At 42.7% G+C, this 26,749-nt stretch overlaps 1 protein-coding gene across 1 annotated transcript in view; it reads left to right on the top strand.

The window, feature by feature from the left end:
• The window catches only part of MGAM (maltase-glucoamylase), a 69,138-nt gene extending 46,739 nt beyond the window's left edge, over positions 1 to 22,399 (top strand). Inside the window, exons 32-48 of the mRNA XM_074315260.1 lie at positions 887 to 1,015; positions 1,244 to 1,354; positions 1,719 to 1,781; positions 4,982 to 5,116; positions 5,571 to 5,658; positions 6,449 to 6,587; positions 7,392 to 7,525; positions 7,657 to 7,691; positions 7,780 to 7,896; positions 8,774 to 8,922; positions 9,373 to 9,457; positions 10,323 to 10,379; positions 16,070 to 16,194; positions 17,374 to 17,462; positions 18,757 to 18,806; positions 19,397 to 19,567; positions 21,475 to 22,399. Of these exons, the coding sequence (XP_074171361.1) occupies positions 887 to 1,015; positions 1,244 to 1,354; positions 1,719 to 1,781; positions 4,982 to 5,116; positions 5,571 to 5,658; positions 6,449 to 6,587; positions 7,392 to 7,525; positions 7,657 to 7,691; positions 7,780 to 7,896; positions 8,774 to 8,922; positions 9,373 to 9,457; positions 10,323 to 10,379; positions 16,070 to 16,194; positions 17,374 to 17,462; positions 18,757 to 18,806; positions 19,397 to 19,567; positions 21,475 to 21,552 (1,755 nt within the window). The 3' untranslated portion in view covers positions 21,553 to 22,399. The remainder of the gene's footprint in view (positions 1 to 886; positions 1,016 to 1,243; positions 1,355 to 1,718; positions 1,782 to 4,981; positions 5,117 to 5,570; positions 5,659 to 6,448; positions 6,588 to 7,391; positions 7,526 to 7,656; positions 7,692 to 7,779; positions 7,897 to 8,773; positions 8,923 to 9,372; positions 9,458 to 10,322; positions 10,380 to 16,069; positions 16,195 to 17,373; positions 17,463 to 18,756; positions 18,807 to 19,396; positions 19,568 to 21,474) is intronic.
• Positions 22,400 to 26,749: the final 4,350 nt, after the last annotated feature.

Below are 26,749 nucleotides of genomic sequence, written 5' to 3'. Positions count from 1 at the left end.
AACACTTAGTCAAAAACATCCATGGTTCTATAAGCATAAAAGTTTCCCCAAGCAGTAATGTTTAATTAAAAAAACAACACATCAACCCAATTCCGTCAGACAGTTGTGTGTGTAGATATAACCTCAGTTCCAGCACTTTGCCGGTGCTGCAGTATAGTGGCCCCTCAGCATTGAGCTAACCCCGGGTTGCATGTATTGTTTTGGGGACTGGTTTCCAAAGGAAATAGATATAGAAGCGACCTTTGTCCTTCACGTGAGGAAGGAGGCGTCCTCCAACAATCAGAGAACTGATCCCGGAAACCACTTACATATTGAATTTGATTGTTTATTTTTCTATTGTTTGCAACTGTTTTTACTATGAGGAAGTATAGCATGCAATATTTCATCCTTAGTAAGAAAGCTGTGTTTAACCACGCCCAGGATTGGATATTCCAAAGCAAGCACAGGTTTTGTTTAGTTTTCGGTAGATTTACCATCCCTGTTGTATTAGTCCTGGGAAATTTACATTACGTTATTTTCTCTGAACACGAAACCACTGATAGCAGAGTAGCCTCTTGGAGCAGGTAACCGCAATCACTGCTTATTTTGGCTGTTTACAAGGCACCTTCTCACCCACTGTTTTCCTTTCTCCTCACAACAGCCCTGCCAGAAGGGCATTAGCATCCCGTGTTTTGCTAATTTCGTTTTTTCTATTTTATGAAGGAAAATCTGGAAGTTAGGTAACTTCCTCAGAACCTAGTATCTAACAAATAACAGAGCTGGGATTTGAAGGAATTAAAAGAAATCGTCTGAAATTCACCATCGGTTGGGCGAGGGGAGGGTTGTTCTCATCTGGACGTGGGCCTTTACAGCAGCGGTCACTCGGTTCCCTCGTGTGCGTCCCCAGGACGTGCAGTACTCGGACATTGACTACATGGAGCGGCAGCTGGACTTCACCCTCAGCCCCAACTTCACCGGGTTTCCAGCCCTGATCACTCGCATGAAGAAGGACGGGATGCGGGTCATCCTCATCCTGGTGAGTCCCGAGGAGGGTGCGAAGAGTCTCTTTCGGAAAGCGCACCAACTGGGTGGAGAGAACTTTATTCGCATTGTATTTCCTTCCCTGTTATGGGTAGAGAAGTTGAGATTCAAAAAGAAAAGCGTCTTTGCCAGAGTTCACAGAAGCTCTACAGTTCAGATGGAAGCTCATGCCAAGTCACTCTCTGGCTTTGGTTTTCTCACCTGACCTGTCCTTTGATTTTAGGACCCAGCCATTTCCGGAAATGAGACGGACACCTATCTTGCATTCGAGCGGGGTGTGAAGGATAACGTCTTTATCAAAGATCCAACTAGTGGAGACATTCTCTGGGGAAAGGTATGATCTGAGTAGTGACCCACTGAGCCCCAGCTGGGCATGGGGAGCTGTTAGTGTGTGTGTGTGTACGTGTTGGTTTTTGACTTTTTCCATTAGGGCTCTGAGATCAGACACTCTCATTTTCTCCATCAAGATTTGTCAACACACTAAAGGAATGTTTGAGGAATGTATGTGCTTTGTGGGATCCATTTTTCTCTAGATCAATGCTACATGGAAATCAAGTATTATCCTCCACGCTTTACAGTTTCTTGGAGCAGAAAGCATGGAGGATAAGGCCATGCTTTACAGTTTCTTAAGAAATGCTATAATAATTTCTTAAGAAATTATCTAGTACATTGCTTTTGAACAATTTTTCTCCCCACAGGTTTGGCCTGATCTTCCAAACATCGTTATAAACAGTTCTCTAGACTGGGACAGTCAAGTGGAGGTAAAGGGTCTTTGTGGGTGTTGGGGGAAGTCAGGCTTACAGCCATGCTCAGCATCCTGGGCATCCCCATGCCTTGGGCACGGGCATGGAATGCACCGAGGGAACGTGCCCTGTGTGTTCGTCTCTGTGCCAGTTACTTTCCATGTCGCATTTGACTCCCAGGTGGGAGGTAGGTGCTACTACCCTCTGCATGAGTAAGGCTCAGAGGACTTAATTCCTTGTCCACAGTTTTAGATAACAGAGTGGTGATTTCAAATCCAAGGCTGTCAGAGTCCAAGACCCATGAAATTTCCACTGGACGATACCTCCAAGGCACACTGTCTTTTCTCCAAATTAGTGTATTTGTTGTTCTTTTTGTTGTTGCCTTGAGTATCCCTTTTAAACAGAGTCTTCCATCCCTTTGTTTAGTGAGTAGGTCTTTGTACGTCTTTTTTTCATGGGCAGGCTTCTCCATCTTCAGTCTTATTACCTCCCTTCCTTCCTTGGGTTTCTCAGCTTTGCTCTTACCTCCCAGTTTCCAGCCTTATGTTCAAACTTGCTCTTTCCTAGGAATAGGTTTTTTACTTCTAATGGTTCTCAGGTAAGGATTCAAGGGAGGGTATCTAGGTTCCTATTCTCTCTGTGGCTTCTCACAGAAGATCACTTGAAGTTGGGTCGTCCACGTGCTTCAGGAATCTCCCAGGTCAGGCAAGTCAGGTTATGGGCTCCTTGACATACAGTTATTTATTTATTTGTTTGTTTATTTTAGTATCCCTGCACCCCCCCAGCTTAATTGAAGTATATTTGACCAATAAAATTATATATATTTTAAGTATACAGTGTGATTTTATATATATATATATATATATATATATATATATATATATATATAAATTATTACCACAATTAAGTTGATGCATCTGTCACCTCGTATCATATCACCATTGTGTGTGTGTGTGTGTGGTGAGAATGCTTAAGATCTACTCTCTTAGCTACTTTTAAGTATACAATACAGTATTGTTAGCTGTAGTCACCATGCTTTACAGCACATCCCAAGAACTTATTCATCTACAGATGAAGGCTTGCACCTTTTGACCAGCATCTCCCCATTTCCCCCGCCCCCTAGCCCCTGGTAACTGTCATTCTACCTACTGTCTGTTTCTATAGGTTCAAAAATTTATTTTTAGACTCTACATATAAATGAGATCATATGATATTGGTCTTTCTCTGTCTGGCTTGTTTCATTTAGCCTAACGCCCTCTATGTTTATCCATGTTGTCGCAAATGGCAGGATTTCCTTCTTTCTCTTGGATGAATAATATTGCATAGGGTATATACATCACAATTTCTTTATCTATTCACGCACTGATGGGCGCTTAGGTTGTTTCCATGTCTTGGCTACTGTGAATAGTGCTGCAGGGAACCTGGGAGTGCAGATATCGCTTCAGGATCACTGATTTTATTTTCTACGGGATATACGCCCAGAAGTGGAATTGCTGGATTATGTGGTAGCTCTCTATCTTTACATTTTTTCAGGACCCTCCATCCTGATTTCCACAGTGGCTGCACCAATTTACATTGTCACCAACAGTGTACAAGGTTTCCCTTTTCTCCATATTCTTGCTAACACTTGTTATCTCTTGTCTTTTTGATAAAAGCTACCCTAACAGGTGTGAGATGCTGTGTCATTTGGTTTTGGTTGCATTTCTTTGATGATTAGTGACTTAGAGCACCTTTTCATGTACCCATTGGCCATTTGTATGTCTTCTTTGGAAATAGTCTCTTCAGGTCCTTTGTCTATCTTTTAATTGTTTTGTTTTTTTAATTGACTCAGACGTGGCTGGTATTAATCTGTTTATTCGAATTTTGAAACTTCCGTCTCCCTCGTCTACCCCATGTTTTCCGACCTGCCTGAGCTGGAGCTCTCTCTTTTTGGTGAAAGGTTCTCTTCTCCTGGTTCCATGTTTCTACCTCTGTTTTCTAACAAAAAGGCATTCCTCGCGTGCCTTCCTCTCACGAGATTCTCGGTGAAGTGGCTCACTACCCTCTTACTTCTCTGTGAGCAGAAACCCTGTATACTTACCTGTTACTGTTTCCTTCTTTGTGTTCCTTTTTTTTTGGCCCTTTATCTAGACATATGGGTTCCTGCTTTTCTCCACATTCTTGCTAACACTTGTTATATCTTGTCTTTTTGGTAAAAGCTATCCTAACAGGTGTGAGGATATTTGTCCATTGTGTATAAGAGCTGGAGGTTCCCGAGACCAAGTCTTCTTTCTGTTGTTCCTCCTAGCCTTGCCACCAGCAGTATTTAGCTTGTTAACTCCTAAAATGCACTGGGGAACGTGGACAACCTATTTACTGAGACATACAAAGGACCACGAAATTCCATAGTGAGCAAAATGCCTATATAGAAATTTATGAATATTTGCTGCTGCTATGAGGTGTGAATTCACAATTATGCACTGAGCATTTATTTTATGTCAGATTCTAAGCTAAGCACTATGGGAAATACAAAGATCAATCAGAAGAATATTAAACAAAATCAGTGTTCTCGAAAAGCTTACAATAGAGATGAGTTAAACCTTGGGTCTACGTTCCAGGTTAAAGTAAAGACATGTATTTTATTATTTGAGAAAGTTAAAGAGAAGGGGAGGTTGAAACTTCCTCCTTAAGTCCTTCCAATGGACTTGACACAAAACTGCAGTTTTCAGGTGATTCTGAAACCATAGAAAACAGATGCCCAGTAGTTAGTCTACTACAATAAAATGCAAACTTACCTCTCACCCCCTTTCTCTAGTGGGAATGAGACAGGAGAGGATCACTTGGATGTTTCTTTCCAACCTGTTGACAAGGCATCTAACGTCTGCCCCTTTTGACTGCAGTCTTGGGTCTCATGCTCAGGAAATTACAGGACAGAAGTGAAGGCTGGGCATCTAACACATGAGATAGCGAGTTTGGGGTATCGATTGCTACTGTTTGTGTTGATACGGAGAGGAAATGAGTCTATGGAGACTTTCCAAATTCTGAGAGGTGTCTAATTTGGGCAACCTTCTCTTCTCTGCACTCGTGTTTCAAATAAGGCGCGAACGTTCCTTAGGCTGTGTTTGGATTTTCTATCACCTAGTAGCACAAGGCGCTGCATGAGTTAAACTCTCAGTAAATGCCCATTTGCTGTCTAATATATTTGTTTGAGACGAATAAATTTGATTTGATTTTTACAGCAATACCGAGCTTATGTGGCCTTCCCAGACTTTTTCCGTAATTCAACTGCCACCTGGTGGAAGAGGGAGTTGCAAGAACTCTACACAAATCCCCGGGAGCCAGAGAAGAGTTTGAAGTTTGATGGCATGTGGATTGTGAGTGTGTGTTTGTGTGTGTGTGGATAGGTGTGTCCATCTTTGTGTATCTAAGTGTATGGATCACTGACCTTTAAGCAAGAGGGATAATAATGATCCTAGAAAGACTTTGGATGTGTCAGACTGCAGCTCCCCAATCGGGACTGGGCATCCCTGATAGTCCTCAGACCTTGGACCTTGCTTCAAGTTCCTGCTGTAAAACTCCATGGTGATCACTAGGAATTTCTCGGAAATGAGCCTTGCTTCACACCCTGAGGGAGAATTAAAAAAAAAAAGTCCTCTAGCTACTCATCCCATAGGGCTTCACTGATCTTTCCACTCAGTTCTCAGCTGGATTTGATGGGTCTCCCTGGGGTGACTGGGTGCTGAACGATGTGTACCCCACTTCCTTCTCTCTGAGTGGACAGCATGTAATGACGTAAAAGAGAGCTTTGTGTGTGTTTGACATTTCTAGGATATGAATGAACCATCAAGCTTTGTGAACGGGGCAGTTCCTCCAGGCTGCAAAAATGCCACTCTGAACCACCCTCCGTATATGCCACGTAAGGACCCGGGGCCTCCTCTCCTGAAAGAGCCATAGCCACAAGGCGTGATCCCTGCAAGAGCCCAGAGGCCAGGGGTTTATCCCGACTGCTCAGGGCATTTCCTCAGCGGGGCTTTGGTTTCTGGGGCCAAAGACAAACACACTTCAAGCACTTTACCCGATTGGGTGTGTGCAATTTACTCGCCCCATTGGGTGAATTTCTCAAATTTGTTCAAAAAATACTTAATTTCTCAAATTTGTCCCCAAAGGATTCTACAGCTACATTCCTTACTTCTTCTAGCTTATGTGAATTCCTCCACAGGAAGTTGTTGTGCCACCAGTGGGTGGAAAGTAGTGGCTGTCCCTTATCTTGGAATTATACTTGTGTTCATATCTTGGCTCCAGAAATTATTCTTTCTGTGAATTGTAGGACCTTCAGCAGATTACTTGATGTTTCTAAATCTTTAAACTATAAAAGGAGGATAATGGTATCTTCCTCGTAGAATTATGTATAAAATTAACACATTAAAAGCCTCGGTTGGAACGTGTCTCACAGTTTTTGGCAACTCTGTGTTCTTTCCCATGCCCTGGCTTTCTCCTGGAGAACCCTGCAGGGGGCTGGGTGTTGAAAACACCTGTGGATGCCAAAGCAGCTCCCAGAGCTGAGCACGTTCCCATGTCCCTGGGAAGGAGAGGGACCCATGCAGGGGTCAAGCTGGTCTTAAGATCCAGAGTCCAAGCCCTGGAAGAAAGGTCAGGGACAAATAGCATCGGAAGTAGCTATCGCATCACCAGATCTTTCTCCTCAGATCTGGAGTCCAGGGACAGAGGCCTGAGCAGCAAAACCCTGTGCATGGAGGGTGAGCAGATCCTGCCAGACGGCTCCCCGGTGCGACATTATGACGTGCACAACCTGTACGGGTGGTCCCAGACCAGACCCACCTACGAGTGAGTCGCCTTCCTGCTCCAGTCCCACGGCCTGAAGAAGCAGCCAGTGGCTGATGAAGCTACGCTGCTTCTCCTCTTCGTCCTTCTTCCACGGGTTCAGATGATTTTAATTCCAACTATGTAGTTATTCTTATATAGTGAACAAACACTCATGAGTATGGAGCCAGGCCCTGGACTCACAGTTTGGAGGACAGACTCAAACAAGACCTGGTCCTTTGCATGGGCGCCACAGACCATTATCACACAGGGCAATCGATGCGGCAGCAACTTGAGTTATAAGAGGCAAAGGGAACGCAGAGGACTGGGTAGCGCCTTTATTTCTAAAGTCACTCATCTCTTGTGGGATTTTGGTGTTGTTCTCATCCTTGTTAGATAACCAAATGGTGTCCCACTGGATTAGCACTGTCCCATTTTGTGAGCTCAGTCAGTGAATAAGAATTATCCCAAGGAAAGCCTTCGAAACAAAGTCACCTTCCTCCCCAAATACGTAAAACTAAGTACCAAGTACATAATAGTAAGATTTAGTGATTACTCACTATTTTTAGGTGACCCAGTGAGTTTATTACATCGTGAAGTTCTTTGTAAAACACTGTAAACACTCTAAAGGTGTAACTAGTATTCTTCTCTCCATTATCTGGGGTCAGTCAGTGGGGCCCTCATTATAGCTCAGATTTCCATACTCCCTCCAGGACCATAGAAAGCACTTTGTCACATGCCCTAGTAGCAGACGTTCTGGGAAGAGAAGCTCTGTGCCTTTCCTCCCCTGTTCTAATCTGCATCACCTCCTCGTTCCCCTCCAAACAGAGCTGTGCAGGAGGTGACGGGACAACGAGGGATCGTCATCACCCGCTCCACATTCCCCTCTTCTGGCCGCTGGGGAGGCCACTGGCTGGGAGACAACACGGCCGCGTGGGACCAGCTGAAGAAGTCCATCATTGGTGTGTGGGCTCATTCCGGGGCCCTCTGCTGGTGGGGAGGGATGATGGTACCCCCGATAAAGTTTCCCTGAGGAGTGGGGACGAAGCAGGTCACGAGTGGCTTGTCTGACGTGCTGCGGTTCTCCTTGCAGGCATGATGGAGTTCAGCCTCTTTGGCATATCCTATGTAAGTGGCCTTTGGATCATTCCGAAGCCCCGCGCGGATGGTGCTACCTTTCAGAAATCATCAACAGGCTTGTTCCATCTTGTTTCAGACAGGAGCAGATATTTGTGGGTTCTTTCAAGACGCTGAATATGAGATGTGTGCTCGCTGGATGCAACTGGGGGCCTTTTACCCCTTTGCAAGGAACCACAACACCATTGGGACAAGGGTAGGACGAGATGTCACTGGGAACATGGCCTCCAGTTTTGAGCTATAATTAAGGCAGTACATACCCCCCAGGCACCTCTTTCAAACCAGTCAGCCCTCATGTTTCTTTCTTTCTTTCTTCATTTTTTCAAATCCACTTACATATTGTAAAATGACTGCCATAGCAGGGTTAGTTAGCACCTCCATCACCTCACGTCATTCCCATTTCTTTTTTGTGTTGAAGACATTTAATACCTACTCTCTCAGCAACTTTCAAGTATACAGTACAGTATTGTTAAGTATGTTCACCATGCTGTACACATGATATCCTCCAGAATGTATTGATCTTAAAATCGGATGTTTGTATCCTTTGACTGACATCACCCTGTTGCCCTCAGTCCCCAGCCCCTGATAACCACCATTCTACTACTCTGTTTTCATGACTTCCACTTTTTAAGAATCCTTTATCTTTCTTAAATAAGTGTGATCATACAGTGGTTGTTTTTCTCTGTCTCACTTATTTCACTTTCCAATTAAAAAATGGGCAGTGGAACCGAATAGACATTTTTCCAAAGAAGACATACGCATGCGCACTCGGTGTACGAAAAGACACTTATGTTTCATCTTCTTCTGTGTTCTCTAGCTTATTCTTGTCATCTGGGCAGTATTGTATCACATGTATCCAAAAAGAGTGACCTACAGGGAAATCTTGTCAGCTGTCCTGGGAAGGCTTTGGTGACCTCTTTCGGTCCATTAAACATATTCTCTGAGTCTCCTCTGTAATCATCTTTGATTTAGCTGTGTGTGATTTTCGTTTGTAATACACGTTTCATTGTAATAAACATTTGTCATAAAAGTAACCTGGGGTGAGCTCTGAAACTCCGCTTTTTCCCCTTTAGAGGCAAGACCCTGTGTCCTGGGATGATGCCTTTGTGAGTATCTCCAAAAGTGTCCTGCAGACCAGATACACCCTCCTGCCGTATCTCTACACCCTGATGCACTTGGCCTACACCGAGGGCAGGACTGTGGTGCGGCCTCTTCTCCATGAGTAAGTGTCTGGCTGGAACTGCAGGGGCTAAGGGATCATTTGATTCTATCTGGTGTCAGTTGGAGGAAACAATTCTTCCAAATTAAAGACATGATTGCCTTTTGCCATAAGCACTCGGGCACATTCCATGTTATAACTCCTTTTAGCACAGTGTCAGCGATACTCTGGGTCTTTGATAAGAGACTATGTAATTAATTATCTTTTTCAAAATAATACAATACAGCACAGAATAATTTCTTTCTAACTTGGGCATATGAAGACCTACCTGTCTTTAACAGCAGCTCAGGTCAGAAGACATTCCAGGGGGAGATTGGAGGGGTGAAGGCCATTCTCACATTTAGGACGCGCCATGGGGAAGAAACATGGAGTTTGAACTTGAGGAGTTTCTTCAAGTCCTTGGCACAGGGCCCTGTTGGGTCCTGACTGTGGTACCTTGGTTTGCCTCTCCAGGTTTGTGTCAGACCAGGTGACCTGGGATATAGACCGTCAGTTCCTGCTGGGCCCTGCCTTCCTCGTCAGCCCTGTCCTGGAGCCCGTGAGTATGGAGGCCCCTGATGAGTAGACGATCCCACTTCCAAAGCCTGGTGAACGGGGCGAGGAGAAGAGGTCTGACCTGGGTGGGTGCTGAGATGCGGTTTCTTATTTTACACCTGTCTCTTCCTCGCCCGCCGAGCTAAGTCCATCACTTAGATATTCTGGTTCTCAGATCCATCATCTTTAAAATCATCATAACAGATTCTGATTCATAGGACAATCAAGAAAGATAAACCTTATATTTTAAGATACAATCACTTCTTCATTACCTGAAATAAGGAGGCTGGGCCAGGTGGAGGCAGTACTCTAAAGAATTCATTACAGTCCTGTCACCATTAAAACAAAGCTTTTCAGGACTGTAACAACGTGATGAATCGTGTTGTTAATGGCTAGCCTGACCCTTCCTTCTATAAGAGGTCCTCAGGCAGCAAAAGCCTTTTTTTTTTGCTTTTTCTGTTGGTGATTACGTTTCTGATTACCACACCAATTAATTGTATCCTCCCCAAAACTTACTGCACTCATCATAGTCTCTGAAGTATTGGTACCATAAAACCTACAACATTTTCTGTCCCAGGCCTGACCTCACTGTGTCTCTTTCAAAAGGGTACTGTGTAAGTCTATAAGTAAATGATGATTTGCCCCCCAAATTTCTGGATCCCAGAGGGCTTTCCAGAAGCTACCAGTTTGCGGCAGGCACATTTCCCCTGTTTGAGGAGTGGGGTGGGAAGGAAGGCTTTGCCACTGGTACTGACCTCAAGAGACACGAAGCAAGTGGGTCAAAGGCCACCACGATTGTTCTGACCAAATTGGTTTCTCTGCCTTAGATAACGGTCCCCATGCCCATGAATGTTTGTGTTTAATTTTAGAATGCCAGAAATGTCACTGCATACTTCCCTAGAGCCCGCTGGTATGATTACTACACGGTGAGTTTCTCTGATTGTCTACACAACGCGGCAAAATGGGAGTGTGCACGGGCTTTCGAGTCTGACAGAGGTCTGGCCTCTTTCTGATTCTGGACCCTACTTGATGTGTGATCTTACACAAGTCACTTTTAACCTTGTAGTCTCAAGTTTGTCACCTTCGCGTGGGGTGAGACCACTTCCCTCACAGAACTGTGGAATAACACAGAAAACATCTCGGTGCCTGGCTTTCGTGGGTGTTCTTTATGTGTTAGTTTTTGTCTGTCTTTATTTCACCACTATTCGCACTGGTGGATAATGGCAGCGCTAGTGAACGCTTGAAGTTGTGCTGTAAACTGTAGTTTTTGTTGAATTGTCCCCTGCTAGACTGTAAGTTCATAAGTGCAGGGGCCTTTTCCTCTCTATCTTCTTATTCCATATCTCCTTCTATTGCCTAGATGCTCAAAGAGGAGTTGTTAAATGGGAGTTCCTAGGTAGGCAAGGTCTAAGGCAGTGTGTGAAATGCACACAAAGGGATGGGGCCCAACCCTTGTGCCCTGGAGCCGTGCACGTGCATTTACAAATGCAGGCTGAACACATGCTTCTCTGCCACACACCGTTCTGGGCAAGTCTGAGCCCCAGAGACTCATCTGGGAAAGCAGAGTCTTCCAAAGCAGCTTCCGGGCAGTAGCCTTGAGCAAGAACCAAAGGGAGTGCTTCCTCTTTCTCTAACCAGGCCTCCTCCTGATTCTTCTGAGGAGAAGAAAGCAGGGGACTGGACTAGAGCAAAAAGGATGACCAGGAGGAAGGCGGGCAGAGCACACTCTGGGCCCTTTCCGCCAAGGGATTTGCAGTGGGATTAGCTGAAAATATTAGTATTACTGAATATTTTCTGCTCAATCCCACTGACAGTTTATAGAGGTACCAGCAAAAGATACTCTATTTAGTATTTTTTTTTAATTTATTGGGGTGACAATTGTTAGTAAAATTACATAGACCTCAGGTGCACAACTCTGTATTACATCATCTATAAATCCCACTGCGTGTTCACCACCCAGAGTCAGTTCTCCTTCCATCACCATATATTTGATCCCCCTTTACCCTCATCTCCCACCCCTCATCCCCCTTACCCTCCGGTATCCACTAAACTATTGTCTATGTCTATGAGTTTTTGTTTCTCATTTGTTTGTCTTGTTATTTTGTTGTTTTCAGTTTTATATATCACATATCAGTGAAATCAAATGGTTCTCGACTTTTTCTGTCTGACTTATTTCGCATGGCATTATAATCTCAAGATCCATCCACATTGTCACAAATGTTCCTATATCATCTTTTCTTACCACCGAATAGTATTCCATTGTGTATATATACCACAACTTCTTTATCCATTCATCTATCGAAGGACATTTTGGTTGTTTCCATGTCTTGGCCACCGTAAACAAAGCTGCAATGAACGTTGGAGCACACGTGTCTTTAGGGATGTTTTTCAGGTGTTAGCAAAAACATGGGAAATGCTTGGACTTGGTAAATAAAATGGAGACTTAGGATCTCCACTTGGAGCAAAGGGTCCCGTTTTTGAACTGGGTTTCTTCGTTGTCACACCGGTTACCATAAGCTTAAGTGAGGCAGGAGGTTATGTTTAATTTGTATGATTCCTGTTTCTAGAATTAGCCTAAATTTCCATGTTGTCTACTCAAGAGAGCGTATCCTGGCACGGGCTTCACACCCACCTATCACCCAGTAGTTACCTGAATTTCCAGCCAGAGATGATGCTTAATATAAGAATCCTTAATATTAGTTGGCAAAATTTCAGAAACAATTTCCATTTCCATCAGCACTTGATGAGAGTGTTCATTTCTGTAAATCAGGTTTTTTTTTGTTTGTTTGTTTTTTTATTTTATTAAATTTATTGGGGTGACAATTGTTAGTAAAATTACATAGATTTCAGGTGTACAATTCTGTATTACATCAGTTTTGGTTATTAGTTTTTGTTGTGATTTTTATCTTCATCTTTGTATGACTCTTAAAGACATTCTGGTCCCTCATGTTCATCATTGATTTGATTTGTGATTGTCTTTGAGAGGCCACTATTCTTCCGGGAACTTTCTATTCTTTTGCTCTTTTCTTATTAAGATATTTAGACTGTTCCTACTGATTTGTAAAGGGTTTACACATATTTAAGTTAGTAACACTTTGCCATATTTCTTGGAATATTGTTTCACTTTGACATTTGCTTTTTGTTTATGTTCTTGATAGCGATCTTAACTTTATATAGTCAAATTAATGTTTTAAGTCACTGGAATTTATTTGGTGAGCAGTTAGAGGTCAGGATACAATTTTCGTTTTTCCCCAAATTGCCAAATTTCCCAATATTTTTGCTTTGCTAAACTTTCATTATCATGTACTGTTTTTATATATGCTAGAGTTTGTCTGAAAGGATTCTCTCTTCATTTCTATTTTTGATTTATTAATTTATTAATTTATTATTCTGTCAGTATTGAACATTTTTAATGATTGTATATTTTTAGTACAACTATGTGATAGACCAATGTGCCCTCATCCCTTTCAGAAATGTTTTTGTCATTTTTATATAGTCTCTTAGATGACATTAAATCAATTTCGTCAATCCAAACGATAAAACAAACTTGCACTAGAATGTTTATTGTGTTTAATATACATATAATACATCATATTATAGCATTACATATTATATTGCATATATATACATATATATGTATGTGTGTATATATATATATATGAAGAAATTATAAATGTTATATATTTGTTCCTAGGGTGTATATATTCTCACCAAAAGATATGTCCGAGAATGTTTCATAGCAGCATTATTTGTAAAATTGCAAAAAACTGGAAACAAACCAAATGTCCATCAATAGTAAAATGGATAAATAAATTTATGTTCTATTTTTAAAACTGAATACTATAGAGCAATGAGAATAGTGAACTATTTAAAATACAAATAAAAATGGTGGACATCACAAACGTAACACAGAGCAGAAATAGCCAACTGCAAGAGAACAAAGAATATGTGACTGCATTTATTAAATATAAATTCAAAAACAGGCAAAAGTGATAGAAATTGGAGGACTAGCTACCTTCAGTGTGCTGATTACTATGAGAGAACCTTCTGGAATGCTAGTAATACTCATTCTTGAGCTGGGTGGAGGTTTCATGGGTGTGTTCACTTGGTAAAATTTTATTGAGCTGAATACTTAGGATTTATATACTTTTCTGTGCCTATGCTATTGGAAAGTAAACTAGAAAATTCATCTCCTCAGAGAGCTAAGAAGATAGTATACTTAAAATAAGAAAATGTGCTCTAAACAGGCATACTCACAAAACAATCCTTGGAAAGTAAAGGCATGAGGCAGATATTTAAAACTGTGTTTAAAAAGAAATAATAAAATACAACCCAGTACCTGACCCAGAAAGTAGAACAAAAAGGCATAGATGGAAAGCAGGAGAGAAAAAAATCAGGAAGCCCTACTCAGCTTTCTATCTCCCGCTTTTGCACAATTTCTTTGCTGCTTCTCCAGTAGAATTTGGGGATTTGCTGATACCTTGAGTGAAGGATGGGGGAAGAATGCATGACTCCTCTCTCAGTGGTTCCCATGTCTCGGGCATCAGGATTCTTCATGTCCCAGTTGCCTGGGTAGCTGTGACCTCCCGTACCCCGCACTCCTCTCCTATGCTCATCTGACTACCAGAGGCAACAAGTCGTCCCTTGCCGCTTGGCCTCTAGGGCCCCACTTGTTTGCTGAAGCAGCAGGTGTCTCAATGCAGAACAGCTTGAAGTGCTTCGTTTGACTAGAGTGGGTCCTCTGGACCGAGGCTGGATCGCCACCGACTGTGACTCTCAGCGTCTCTAAACAAGCTGCACAATCGGGAGTTGTTTTCAGCTCTTTGTAGAGTTCTGTGACTCTCTCAGTCACGCCTGTGTGACCGAGCATGCCCTGAGGTGTTTTTTCTATCCACTCCCTTCTCCTGTCTGTCCTATTGGGCTAAAGTCTGTAGACTTTATTTGGGAGTGAGAGGCATGGAACTATTCTGACTTGTCTTATTGATGGCCTATTTTTGTGAAGATTAAGACCAGACAATGTGTGTGAATCAAAGTTTTTTAGCTACTGGTGGCCGTTTTTGTTTGTTTTTTACAGTGTAGAACATAGGTTAGGTTGTCTAAAACAGTCCTCCTCAATCGTAATCAGTGAGAACACAGTCGATGAAAACGTCCCTGAACAAAGGCGTGTTCGGTTGTCTTTTCTTATTTTAATAGTGCTGCTTTGGGATTTTTATCTTATAGTCATATCTTTATGGATATTTTAACAAGAGTTTGTTAGGCTAGCCTGGTCAGAAAGGATTTAAAGGGAAATGAGCTTGTGACTCATTAGGTATTGGACGTAAAATCAGGAGACAATAAATATCATATCATATTTCGCCATAATGTGTAGCAGAATGGGAATACCACTGGAGAAAAGAGTTTGGTAAGAAGATGACTTTGTCAATTTTACATGTATTGAGTTTCACTTGAAGGTAAGACCATCGATAGAGAAAATGTCCAGTATACGTAAGATATCAGCATGAAATGCTGTTAGAGCTCAGAGAATCCAATTTTCCCTTGATATCAGTGAGTACACTTGAAGAGGCCTGGCGACATGGGGCTGGAATTTGTATTCAGTCCTGTAGACTTTGGAGTTCTGAGGCAGACCTACAAAGCCGTCTGCCCCAGGGATGTGGGCACTGTACCTTTTTCTACCACCTGCCCTTACAGTTTTATACAGGTTGAATCTGTATAAAATGAGCATCAGGGACCCAAAGTGGAACAGTGTTAAGGTAGCTTTCCTTCGTACCTCTAAGATGGCGGTTCTCAACATGGGGGGATTTTGCCTACCAGGACATTTGGCCATGTCCAGAGATGTGCTTATCTGTCACCGTGTGTTGCGGGTGGGGTAGATACTACTGGCATCTAGTGGATAAATACTGGGAAACATCCAAAAAAACACAGGACAGCCCCCACAACAAAGAACAATCTGGTCCTAAACATCCCTAGTGCTGAAGCTGAGAAGCCCACTCTTCTAGTGGGAGAAAATGTGAAAGGATGGTTTCTTAGGAACTGAGGTTTATGGCTCGGGATGAGAGAACACTTCTCCCTGTCACACACGAGGCAAGATAAAGACGTTAAACATAAAGGAAAATATAGTGAGTTTACGATAAGGATTTGTAACGAAGTCAGATCACTTTAATCTTTTCTGTGAAGCGTCAAAGGTGTTAGTTAGATTGGTGGGGGTGGGAGTGGGAGCCTTGAAGGGAGATGGAGACAAAGAGAAAGAGAAGGTCCAGAAGTGCCACGGGACTGTTTCAGGAGCCAACACGAAATGATGAAAGGATCGTTCAACCTCCTCTAGCAGGGCAGGGCTCTGTGACACAGAAATAAGATGTGGAGTGAAGGCTGGGGTGAGATCCATGCCACGGTCTCATGTAACATGTACTGTGGCCAGGGACCCTGATAAGACGTGTGGCAGCAATGCAAGATTCCACACACAGGCTGGATGGGTGTGGAGGAGGGTAATGCCCGGTGTGTGTGTGGGGGGGATGCTGAGCAGGCGGCGAGGTGGGAGGAGGGGACACGGTGTCCGGTAAACACGAGGTTCGGAGGCATGTCCTCGCCCTCAGTAACTCTTACTCCTTCCGGCCCCCAGGGTGAGGACATCAAAGTAAGAGGGGAGTGGACGTCCTTGCCAGCCCCCCTTGACCACATCAATCTTCATGTCCGCGGGGGCTTCATCCTGCCCTGGCAGGAGCCTGCACAGAACACCCACCTCAGGTGAATGACGGGACCACATTGCTCCTCTTCAAGCCCGTTAGCTCAGGTCCTGGGGAAGCCCGCCAGTCTGTCAACGGTGCTCTCGGGCCTCAAAGCAGTTTTGCGGCACATTTTTGTTGGTTGGTTTGTTGGCTTCTTTGTGCTTCACCTTTTTCAGCCTCAGCACTCTTTGAACAATTATTAACTATTTTCGATCAAGTGGGTGAGATGTTAGGTCTAATTATATTTGAAACAGAAGTCAAACAGGAGCAACCATGATTCATGGTAGTTTTAGAAGACTGGATCGCAACTGAGTTGCTAATAACTGCTAAGACAGTTATTGCTGAAAACTTGTGTTAGCCATAATGCAACTGATATCTGAGGCTAAGATTCCTTATATGCAGACTTTAAAATTCTAGACCTAAGTCTGTATAATAATTAACTACAGCTATATAATAATTAACTATAAATAACTAACACTATATGAATGGTTGCTTTATGCCTCGAACTGAAATAATATGGAGATTTCTGTGTGGAGATTTTCTATTTTTTCTTAAGAAAAGGAAAAAATAAACCCTATGGTGTAAGCACTATTAGTATCCCCACTTTACAGATGAGCCAAGAGAGGCCTCAAGAGGCAAAGTGATTAACTCAGAGTCACACAGATAGTAAATAGTTGAGCAGGGACTGAAATCCATGTCTGTCTGATGTCAAACTAAAATTTGTAGAGCCCTACTCATGTGAGTCCAAAAATTCAGTTAAAAACTGAAGAATTTAGGACCTTTGTAAACAGAACTCACTGTACGTGTTTAGAAAGTTAGGTCATGAAAGAAGAATCACAGCATCAGGACTTTCCTCACAAGATGGGGAAAGGAAGGAATCCGCCGAGTTGGCTTGTAGTTTCTGGGGGACTTACAGAACCTTAAAGGAAAATTCCCTTTGATTGATTGATTGAGTGAGTGAGTGAGTGATTGATTGATTGATTGATTGATTGATTGATTGATTCATTCATTCATTCATTCATTCATTCATTCATTCCTGATGTGAAGTAGATAGCCAGTGGAGAAAGAACGAGATCACAAGTCTCTCTGGTATTCGGTCTTTCTAGCATGAAAGACTTCCTTTCAGTTTGTATGAAAACCCTTGGTCTGTGGCCGTGGCTTCGTTTTGAGCTGATGCCTCTCTCCCTTCTCCCTGCAGCCGCCAGAAATTCGTAGGCCTCAAGGTTGCCTTGGATGACAACGGGACTGCGGAAGGTTGGCTCTTCTGGGATGATGGGCAAAGTATCGGTGAGTAAGGGCTGCCTCTGATCCACATCCATGCCGTTGACTAGGTTTCTGGGTAGCTTTTAGTCCTGTTCTTTCCTGTTCCATGTTAAAGCAATTTCGCATTTTTTAACTATAGCCGTTTGTTAATGTGAAGTGACTAAAACATAGTGTACTTGATGTAAATGAAACTCTGTATCTCTCACTGTTATCCACTGTCCTAAGCCACTGTTTGCCACAGGGAAAGTTTCTCTGTAACCAACTGAAATGTGCTTTCTGCGTGGTTTATGTTCAAGGGCACATTCCCTAATAACATGGTTTATTGTCCCAGAAAGAGAGACAACGCCTCTATCCATTGTGCTATTTATTTGGGGGAATTTTCCATTAGGAGTTTTCAGGAACTGGTGAACTTTCAGGAGGATGGCTCACATGGTGTTAGCTATTTCTAGGCCAGTGCTGTCCAGTAGAACAAGCTGCAATGATGGAAATGTCCTGTATCTCTGTCATCCAATATGGTGGCCGTTAGGCATCTATGGCTATTGAGTACTTGGAATGTAACAAGTATGTTCTGAGAAACTGAATTTTTCATCTTATTTAATTTAAATTAATTGAGATTTAAATAACTACATTTTGCTAGTGGCTATCTTGGACAGCACAGTTCTGGAAGATAGCCAATACCCTCTGGTCGAGTGAGTGGTAAGCAGATTGGAAAGAGGTGAGCACACGGGGAGGAGTGAGAAAGCCACAAGGGTGGGGTGCAGGTTGGGAATACCTGTGACAAGGCTCCCATAAGCTCACCTTTACTGGACACACTGAGCTTCATCTTCTCCCTGGACCTGTGGCACAAACTGAGGATAAAAGGACAAAGAAGGCTTTCATTGGTCTTTGTTCTCTGGAGACTGCAATTAAAAAATTGCCTGATATCTCGCCAGCCTTGGTGTTTGTGATGTGTGCCCACATGCACGTATGGGCACATATGTGTGCCTCCAGCAGGAGGAATCTGGAACTTCTGAGGTGACCAGGAACTTGTGGGAACAATAGACCATGAGGAGGGGAAGTGGCTGAGGGGGTGTCAGGAAACTACATTAAGTGAGGCAACTCGGTCAGACGGATATGTCTGGACACACTTATCTCCAACGTCTCATGTAAACTGAGATTGGGGCAGAGTCTGACTGAGCTCCCTAAAGAAGGCTCGAGTCATCAAATGCAGATCTATAAAGGAAAAAGAATAATCCCTGTTTTCTCAACCAAGACAAGTAGGCCATTAGAATTCTAGCTCATAACTCCAGATCGTGTTTACCTTGTTGTTTGTTTGCAGGTACCTATGAGAAAGGACTCTATTACCTGGCCCGCTTTTCTGCCAGCCAGGTGAGTGTGACTGATGCTGTGCAGGGAGACTAGAGTCCTACTGGCCTCGTAGGATGCTGTGTGTCATAAGGGCATCAAGTACCCCCTAGAATCCCTTCACTGCTCACCTTGCTAATTTGCATCGTGCCCTTCCTCTAGCCTTCAGATAGAGATTCAGTATGCTCCCAGGAAGTTGTCTGTGGTTAAACACACTCAGGTTTCATCAGTAACATTCCAGTTTACCACAGCAGAGATGGAAAGTTTTTCAACATTATGTCACTCTTGTTCCTATGTTGCCTTGCAATGGCCTGCACATTTTGTGACTTCTCCACAGGTGGAATGTAAGGCTCCTGGGAGCTGAGACTCTTTGTCTCCTTAGAATTCATGGCAATTATATAGATTTTGCAGGTGCTTATTTAGCCGATGCACAGTTGTCAATAGGAGACAGAGAGCTGAAATCATGGTCTCCACTCTACAAGGACACAAGATGGTGACTCTGAAGTTGGCTCACTTCAGGATCGATCTATAATTGTGCCTAAAAGGATGGGGGGAAATTTGAACACATTTTGCCATTTTCCCCCCACTGGTTTCTTTTCTCTCCAATTTGACAGAATACAGTGGAGAGTCACATAATTTTCAACAAATACATCACTGATACAAACCCTTTGAAACTTGGCTACATCGACATCTGGGGAGTGGACAGTCCCTCCATTTCCAACGTCAGCATCTCTGTGAGCGGCACAGTTGTAACACCCACCTTCACCTACATCGCTACAGCACAGGTTTGTGGCCAATGAAAAGTCTGGATGCTGTTTCCCAACCCTGAGGTGCATTGTGCAATGCCTGCCTGCTTCCCTTCCCAATGCTTCCCTTCCCTGTCCTGCAAAGCCCTTCAGCAATGGACAGCATGGTGCTGAAGGGGAAATTCAGGCTGTGTCATCATTTGGGATTGAGGGTCTGGATCCATACTTTCCATGCATGTGTTCTTATCTGCTGACTTATGAAAACTTTGCCTGTACTCCCTCACCTGTGCCTCAGAGCTCTGCTTCCCAGATTGCTTGAACTACCATATTTCATCTACTGTAAGACACCATCAGTTAAAAATTGGTCTATCATTTCATGTGCCACAAAGAAAGAAAAAAGGATGATATAATGCTTTCCTATCATGGAAAATTCTGTTTTAAACTTATAGAAAGTTTTGTAAAACTGCTTTAGGCATAGATTTTTATCATTTTAACATACACATATTAAGTGATAATACAGGGAAAAGAGATGCATGGGCACCAATGAGTCCACATCAAAATAATTTAGAAGAGGTTGTACAGCATAGGGAATATAGTCAATAATATTGTGAGAGCAAGGTATGGTGTCAGATGGTTGCTGGGCTTATAGCGATTTCTTCTTTTTTTCTTTTTCTTTATTAGTTTCAGGGGTACAAAGCAACACAATAGTTAGACACTTACACCCCTCACAAAGTGCTAGCAGTCACTTCTTTAGGTACAGAAGTGTTGAATAACTGTCGTGTACACCTGAAACTAATATAATACGTTAGCTATATTTTAATGAAAACTCTTTTTTAAAAGTAATTTAGAAGAGGTAAACCCTGAATGTGAAGAAATATTAGAAATACCTTAACCAATTTGTATCACAGATTTCTTTTAGTATTTAAACAGCTTAATTATTTTACTATTTAAATCTTTTATTGAGATTTTCTCCCACACCACTTAAATGTATATATAAGTTTTCATCCTAGCACTTTTCCTGATCTTACTATCAGCCAGGATTCACGTTCCTTCATAAAATAATCCTTAAATTCATCCATTCATCGCAGAAGTAATAGCAAGGAAGGTCATGTTTGCACAGATCATAATTGTCATGAGTGCTGCCTGACAATTCTAAGGCTTGACAGTAATTCTAAGGCTGTTGATTGATTGCAAGGCACGTTCTGATTTCGTGTGTGTTCAGTATGTGAAAACTCTGCACCTTGGGATCAACCTCTAGTGGTCCCAACGTCTGTCTTCAAGGTAAATGGGATCTTTTCTTGTGTGCTTACTGTTTGCTTTCTCCTGAGCTGTTTTTCATAATCCTTCCTGATTACAACAAGGCCTGAAACAAAAAGTTTTCCTTCAGTTTTTCTATTGTTTGATTTGTTTCCTCATATTTGTGGTTTTCTTGTCAACCAACTTCCCCAGCTTTACCAAGAGCTCTTAAAGGACTTTACCCAATTTTGTTGCTGATCAACTCATGGACTGCACATGTGGTGAAATTTTATGGAAAGTATTTGCCTAGAAAAACACCTAGAATATTGGACTCGTACTGGCCACCATCATGGCCCTGTGGGGGAATAGCAGAAGGAGGAAATCCGAGGGGGTCTCTGAGGGACATCAACACTCCAAATGGATGCAAAGGAGGATATTCTCTCCACTTTTTCTGTGGAGTTGTGTCTCTGCAGTGGTTGCGTAGTGTGTTATCTGGGGGCTTGTTGTCTTTTGCTTATCCCTGAATGATCTTTGTACCCTAAGGAATTAAGAAACACTCACCTGACACTTTGAGAGCAGTCTGGAAGCAAGGCAACAAATTGTGAAAGTATCAGAGTGTTATGTAGACCATTGGCTTGTATCTGATTTGTTTTGAGTGCAGGCAATTTCAGTCACCAGATATCCAATACTTTTCCTTTGGTTCCCAACAGGTGTTAAAAATTGAGATGACCAGCAAAAACATCAGCCTACATAATTTCATTTCATTGACATGGAGAAGTACTCAGTGAATTTTAAGAGCAAGATCCTACGAGTTACTTTGAAACGACTTCATGCTTATAAAATTTTTCTTTGTTGCTAATCGGTTCATGCCCAGCATGGGTAAAATATTTTATCAACTTTGTTATATGTTTTTGTCTGTGTCTTAGCTCTGTGGGATAGGCAGTAGGGAGGTGTGGAAAATCTATGGGTCACCTTAATGTCTCTGTGTGATTAGTACGGTAGCAATTGTTTATCATACATTTACTGAAGATGAACTGGGTCCGTGATGGAGTGTGTGTGTGTGTGTGTGTGTGTGTGTGTGTGTAAAATCAGGGAATAGGCCCCGCTGTCTTGCAAATGCACAAGGAAAAGCTTGCCAGGACAGTTCCAGGTCCTGGAGCTAACACTCCAAGAAAGTCTCCAGAAAGAACATCTGCCAGTTGGTTATAGGGAGCGTGGAGCAATATGCTGAGAGCATGATGTGAGGCGTAGAAGAAGCGCACACACAGAAAGGTAAGCAAGAAAGATGAGAGGAAACAGAAGATGATGATAAAAGTAATCATGGCAAATAAGAAGGTAACATAAAAATATTAGGAAGATTAGCCTCGTGGGGAGGAAAAAGGGAAAGCCCACTCACATGAGAACAAGAAGAGGGGTTAGACGAAATCTTGAGCATGTGGGAGTGGGAATAGGGGTGAGGACAAGATTTAAGCAGGCAAAGGTGAATGGAAAAACTAACTTGTTTTTGCAGCAGTGTGCTTTGAAATGTGTAAATCATATTGCTCTACTCTGTGCCTAATGCATACAACCACATTTCACACACACACACGCAACCTCTATGCCAGAGCAAAATAAAACAAGCAGATTTACAAGACACTTTGAATTTTGTGATAATTTGACCATGGGTAATCCCACTTCGGATCAAGGCTTCTTTTTGTGCAGCAAACCCTTGTAAATTGGTCTTGTTCTCTTTGGCACCCGAGTTCCTGCAGTCCAATCCACCAATGCAACGATCAGCTTTGTGATTACCCGCTCTTTTCCTGATACCTTTGGGGTTTTGAGAAGACTCGGGTTTGTGGAAGAGTGTCCTTGGATTGTCGTCATTCTAATCATCATAGCAGTTACTATATCTGGTAAAAGATCCACTCTGGCAAAATAACATTTGCAACACTATTGGCTAAAACACTAGATGGTTAAAATTTGTGACGAAGAAATTATACATGAATGTTCAACAGGGATTTTTCCTCTTAGTATTACTTGGAAATGAGCGTGTTAGATGCCTTAGAGGATAGTGCCCTGATATGTAAGCATTATACGTATTGTTGGTTTCCAACTTGATGATTTCAACCATCTGCTTGCTTTGGTCACAGTATGAGTTCTTCCAAGCGCTACCTTCACCGCACCTTCTTATTAATAAACAATTTGAAAGTACTGGGTTCCTTGCTTGTCTCTTCCCTTCAAAATGTCTGTTACTTTTTCATTGGTCAACACAAGCATAGGACCCAATATCTTCCAATTGCTTAGCAAGAAGGGATAGCAAAATTAGCTATTTTCCACACTTTAAGAATCGGGTTACAGCTGGGATTGTCCGTTAGCACTGTAACGTGAATGATGTCACAAATGAGCACAGGACTTGGGGAGTTAAGAATAATGTGTCACACAAAGAACAGAAAAAGCTTATGTAACAATAAATCTCCTTTTCTGATCTTTTGCCAAGATAGCGTCCCAATTTGAAATGAGATTCAGGTACTAACAAAGGCTGTCTTATACTAGAGCAAAGATAAGGTGGGTATGTCATTCCAGGGGTTCATAAAGGCAGAGGTCTCTCTTCTCTCCCCTTCTCTCCTCTCCTCACCTCTCCCCCCCCCTCGCCCCCCCCCTCCCTCCCCCCTCCCTCCTCCTCCCTCCCTCCCTCCCTCCTCCCTCCCTCCCTTCTCATCTCCTTCTCCTCTCCTCTCTCTCTCTCTCTCTCTCTCTCTCTCCCTCCCTCCCTCCCTCCCTCCCTCCCTCCCTCCCTCCCTCCCTCTCTCCCTCCACACACACTGAGCATTTGAAGAAAATATGGAGCACTATGGGTGCTATATTACTTATGGATGTTAAATGCCATCGGAAGATGGCATGCCGTATATATTGCTACGCTATGTAGAGAATATGCAATATCCTACATGTGCTATATACCCTCATGTGTTTCTGGTTTGAATGTAAAATGTTGCCACCATTTGGAAAACAGTTCTCCAGTTCTTCAAAAAGTTAATGAAGAGTTACCCATGACCCAGAAATTCCACTTCCAGGTATATCCCCAAGACAATTGAAAATATGTGTCCACAAAAAACCCTGTACATGCGCGTTCATAGCAGCATGTATATAACAGTCCCAAAGTAGAAACCACCCACATGTGCATCAACTGATGAAGGGATAAACAAATGTGAAATATAAATATACTGAATATCGTCCAGCCATGAAAAGGAATAAAGTACTGATATCTGCAGGCACCTGATACCTGCAACAACATGGAGGAATTTTTGAATGTTATGCTAAGTGAAAGAAGCCAGACCCAAATGGACACATATCATGATTCCATTTATGTGAAGTGTTCAGAATAGGCAAATTCATAAAGACAGAAAGTAGATTGGTGGTTTCAGGGATGAGGGAGAAAGCAATAGGAAATGACCACTACATGAATAGATTTTCTTTTGGGGATGGTGAAAATGGTCTGTAATTAGTGATGATGATTTTACAACTTTGTGAAAATACTAAAAACCACTGAATTGTACACTTTAAAAGGGCGAATGTCATGGTATGTGAATTATATTTCAATTTTTTAAAACCCACTTTTTTTCTCTTTTCTTAGCTAGCTTAAAAGAAAAATTTTAAAGATATTAGTGATTCACTGAAACTCTAGGAGGGCTAGAATGTCAGGTTTGGACTAGGGACTAGGGACAACAGCTCAATTGCCTTCTGGCAAGTTCCATTGCCACTGCCCTCGGCACATGTCTGGCAGCTTGCAGCCCCAATTCTGAGCATCGGTTGCCAATAGGCCCCCATCCCTGCTGCCTCTGAAATGATGCCTCTTCACCATCTTGGGTTCCACATGGATCACAGATGCATGTCATCAGCCGAGCCCAGGCCACTTGCCTTGACCTTGGCTGAAAGGGAGACTGAAAGAGAATTTCTAGCCTCTTTCTTGAGGAGGCAGAATTCTCAAGGTGGGAAGTTCCTTAAGGATTAGACAGGTTTTTTTTTAAAGGTGCTGGTCAGTCAAAGAGCATGACAAATTTCCAGTAGAGGTGTCTTCCCACTTTAAGATTATGTAATTCCTATTTTCATGGTGCTTCTCTTACTTAGAATAGTTGGTGGGGAGACTTGTTTGTATTAATGAAGAGGTGAGTTATACCAAGAGAATTTGGGGAGACAAAAATGGAGAAAGGAACAATGGGGTGGAGCAAGAGCCATTCATCCTTTCACGTATTCAGCAAATAGCTATATATTGAAAAACATCCATGGATGTTGGGCAGAGTGCTGAGTACAGGAGATACAACAGTGGGGAAGATGGGGAAGACCTTGAGCTCTTTAGGATACATGTACAGACAAGCAAGTATCATATCGTGTGACAAGCAGAGTAATTGGATATGAACCGGAACGCAGAGGAAGCATAACTATTAGAATAAAAGCTCCACCCTCCCCTTTTATTAACAAATGAAGCTTCCTCCAGGTCACAGGGCCCTTTTATGGTCTATTGGAAAATGCACTCCTCTTGTCCAATGGCCAGCAGCTTTGCAGTTCAATAAATCAATCCTGGCAGAAGCTGGTTACGCCAGCCCAGTCACCTTTGCTCAGTGCTCCTTCAGAATCACTGAGGGATAGACACAGAAAGCAAGAAGACACGGCTATGAGGTGAGTACTTGTCCCCATGCAGTGGCGCTTTCAATAGAGAGTGTCCCTGCTTTCTTGTAAATGTCCCTGTCTCTTTCTCTGCCACATGATCTGGACAACCCGTGCTTTTCTTCTGGACCTGATAGTTCTTTCCCTTTACATAGACTATGAAGAGTGGGGATGAGACAGTGCGTGAAATCCAGGCTGACTGGAGAGGAGAGGGGTGTGTGTGTGTGTGTCAGATGGGAAGAGTCTCATGTGTGATATTCCTCTCTCCCTGGGAGAAACCAAGGAATGAATAACCAGATGGGATCCTTCTGGTAGCTGGCTGAGAGTGGCATGGATTGGGAGGAAGGTGACTGCATCCTTTGGGGCAGAAAAGGAAATGGCTATACAATTATTAAGGTTTTTAATAATAACCTGGATTTTAATTCTAAAATTTGGTTTGATGCAGAAAAGTGGCTTTGGGCAGAGAGGGTTTCTGAGTGGGGAAGAATTTCTACCACTAGGAATCCCCACTTCGGCCTCCTGCCTGGATGACGATAGTTCCTATGGCAGGAAAATGCCTGGGAGGGATTGTCCCCCGAGTGTCCTGGACTTCCTGAGCCTCAGGTGTTGAACCTGCTCCCGAATGAGGGTTAAGAGGCAGTGGGAAAGGTGCCTGCTACTGATTGGTAGAGGTTGGAAAGAAAAGTCTCCCCCTGGAGAGAAACGATACTTGGTGAAGGAGACTGATTGATGGACAATGTGTTACTGTGGTTGTGAGACATGAGCTCTGGAAACCAAATTAAGTATTGTGAGCATATGGGGCGGGTCCCCCAGACTTCTTTCACTGTCTGAAATGCCACCATTGGAGACTGAGCCTCTAGATCTTTAAGCTCTGCAGTCTAGGAGATATTGTGGACAGAGAACTCAAGTCCTAGTTTAAGAAGCAGGGCCTCTCAGTTTTTTCCTTAGTTCCACCATTAACCATGGAGAGACAAAATTTCTTAGCATTGACTTATAAAGGGAATCATCATGACTCTGTTACCAAAAAACCAAAATGAGAAGCAACAAGCATTTTTTTTGAGCTCACCGAATTGCAATCTGGGAACACAGATTCAGAAACCCAAATTGCATGGTGAAGGCAAGAGGCTTTTATAGGAAAAGAAAGGGAAATAATTCCATGAATAGAGAAAAGGAATTTCTATTGGTGTTAACAGCTGAGTTACTACTTTTTTAACCATATATGGCTGGTTACTAATTCTAAAGAATGTCCATTCTAATCAGTCCTGTAGTCAGGATGTCTGCTTTCCTGTTAGCTTACAAATAGTCATTTGTACAGCAGTGTTGCTATGGCCCAGTCCAGAGGTA

Source organism: Rhinolophus sinicus, linkage group LG11 (genome assembly GCF_036562045.2).
Source record: "Rhinolophus sinicus isolate RSC01 linkage group LG11, ASM3656204v1, whole genome shotgun sequence".
Classification (NCBI taxonomy): Eukaryota; Metazoa; Chordata; class Mammalia; order Chiroptera; family Rhinolophidae; genus Rhinolophus; species Rhinolophus sinicus.
Note: the sequence above shows the minus strand (reverse complement) of the source record. Positions and strands in the feature narration are given on the sequence as shown.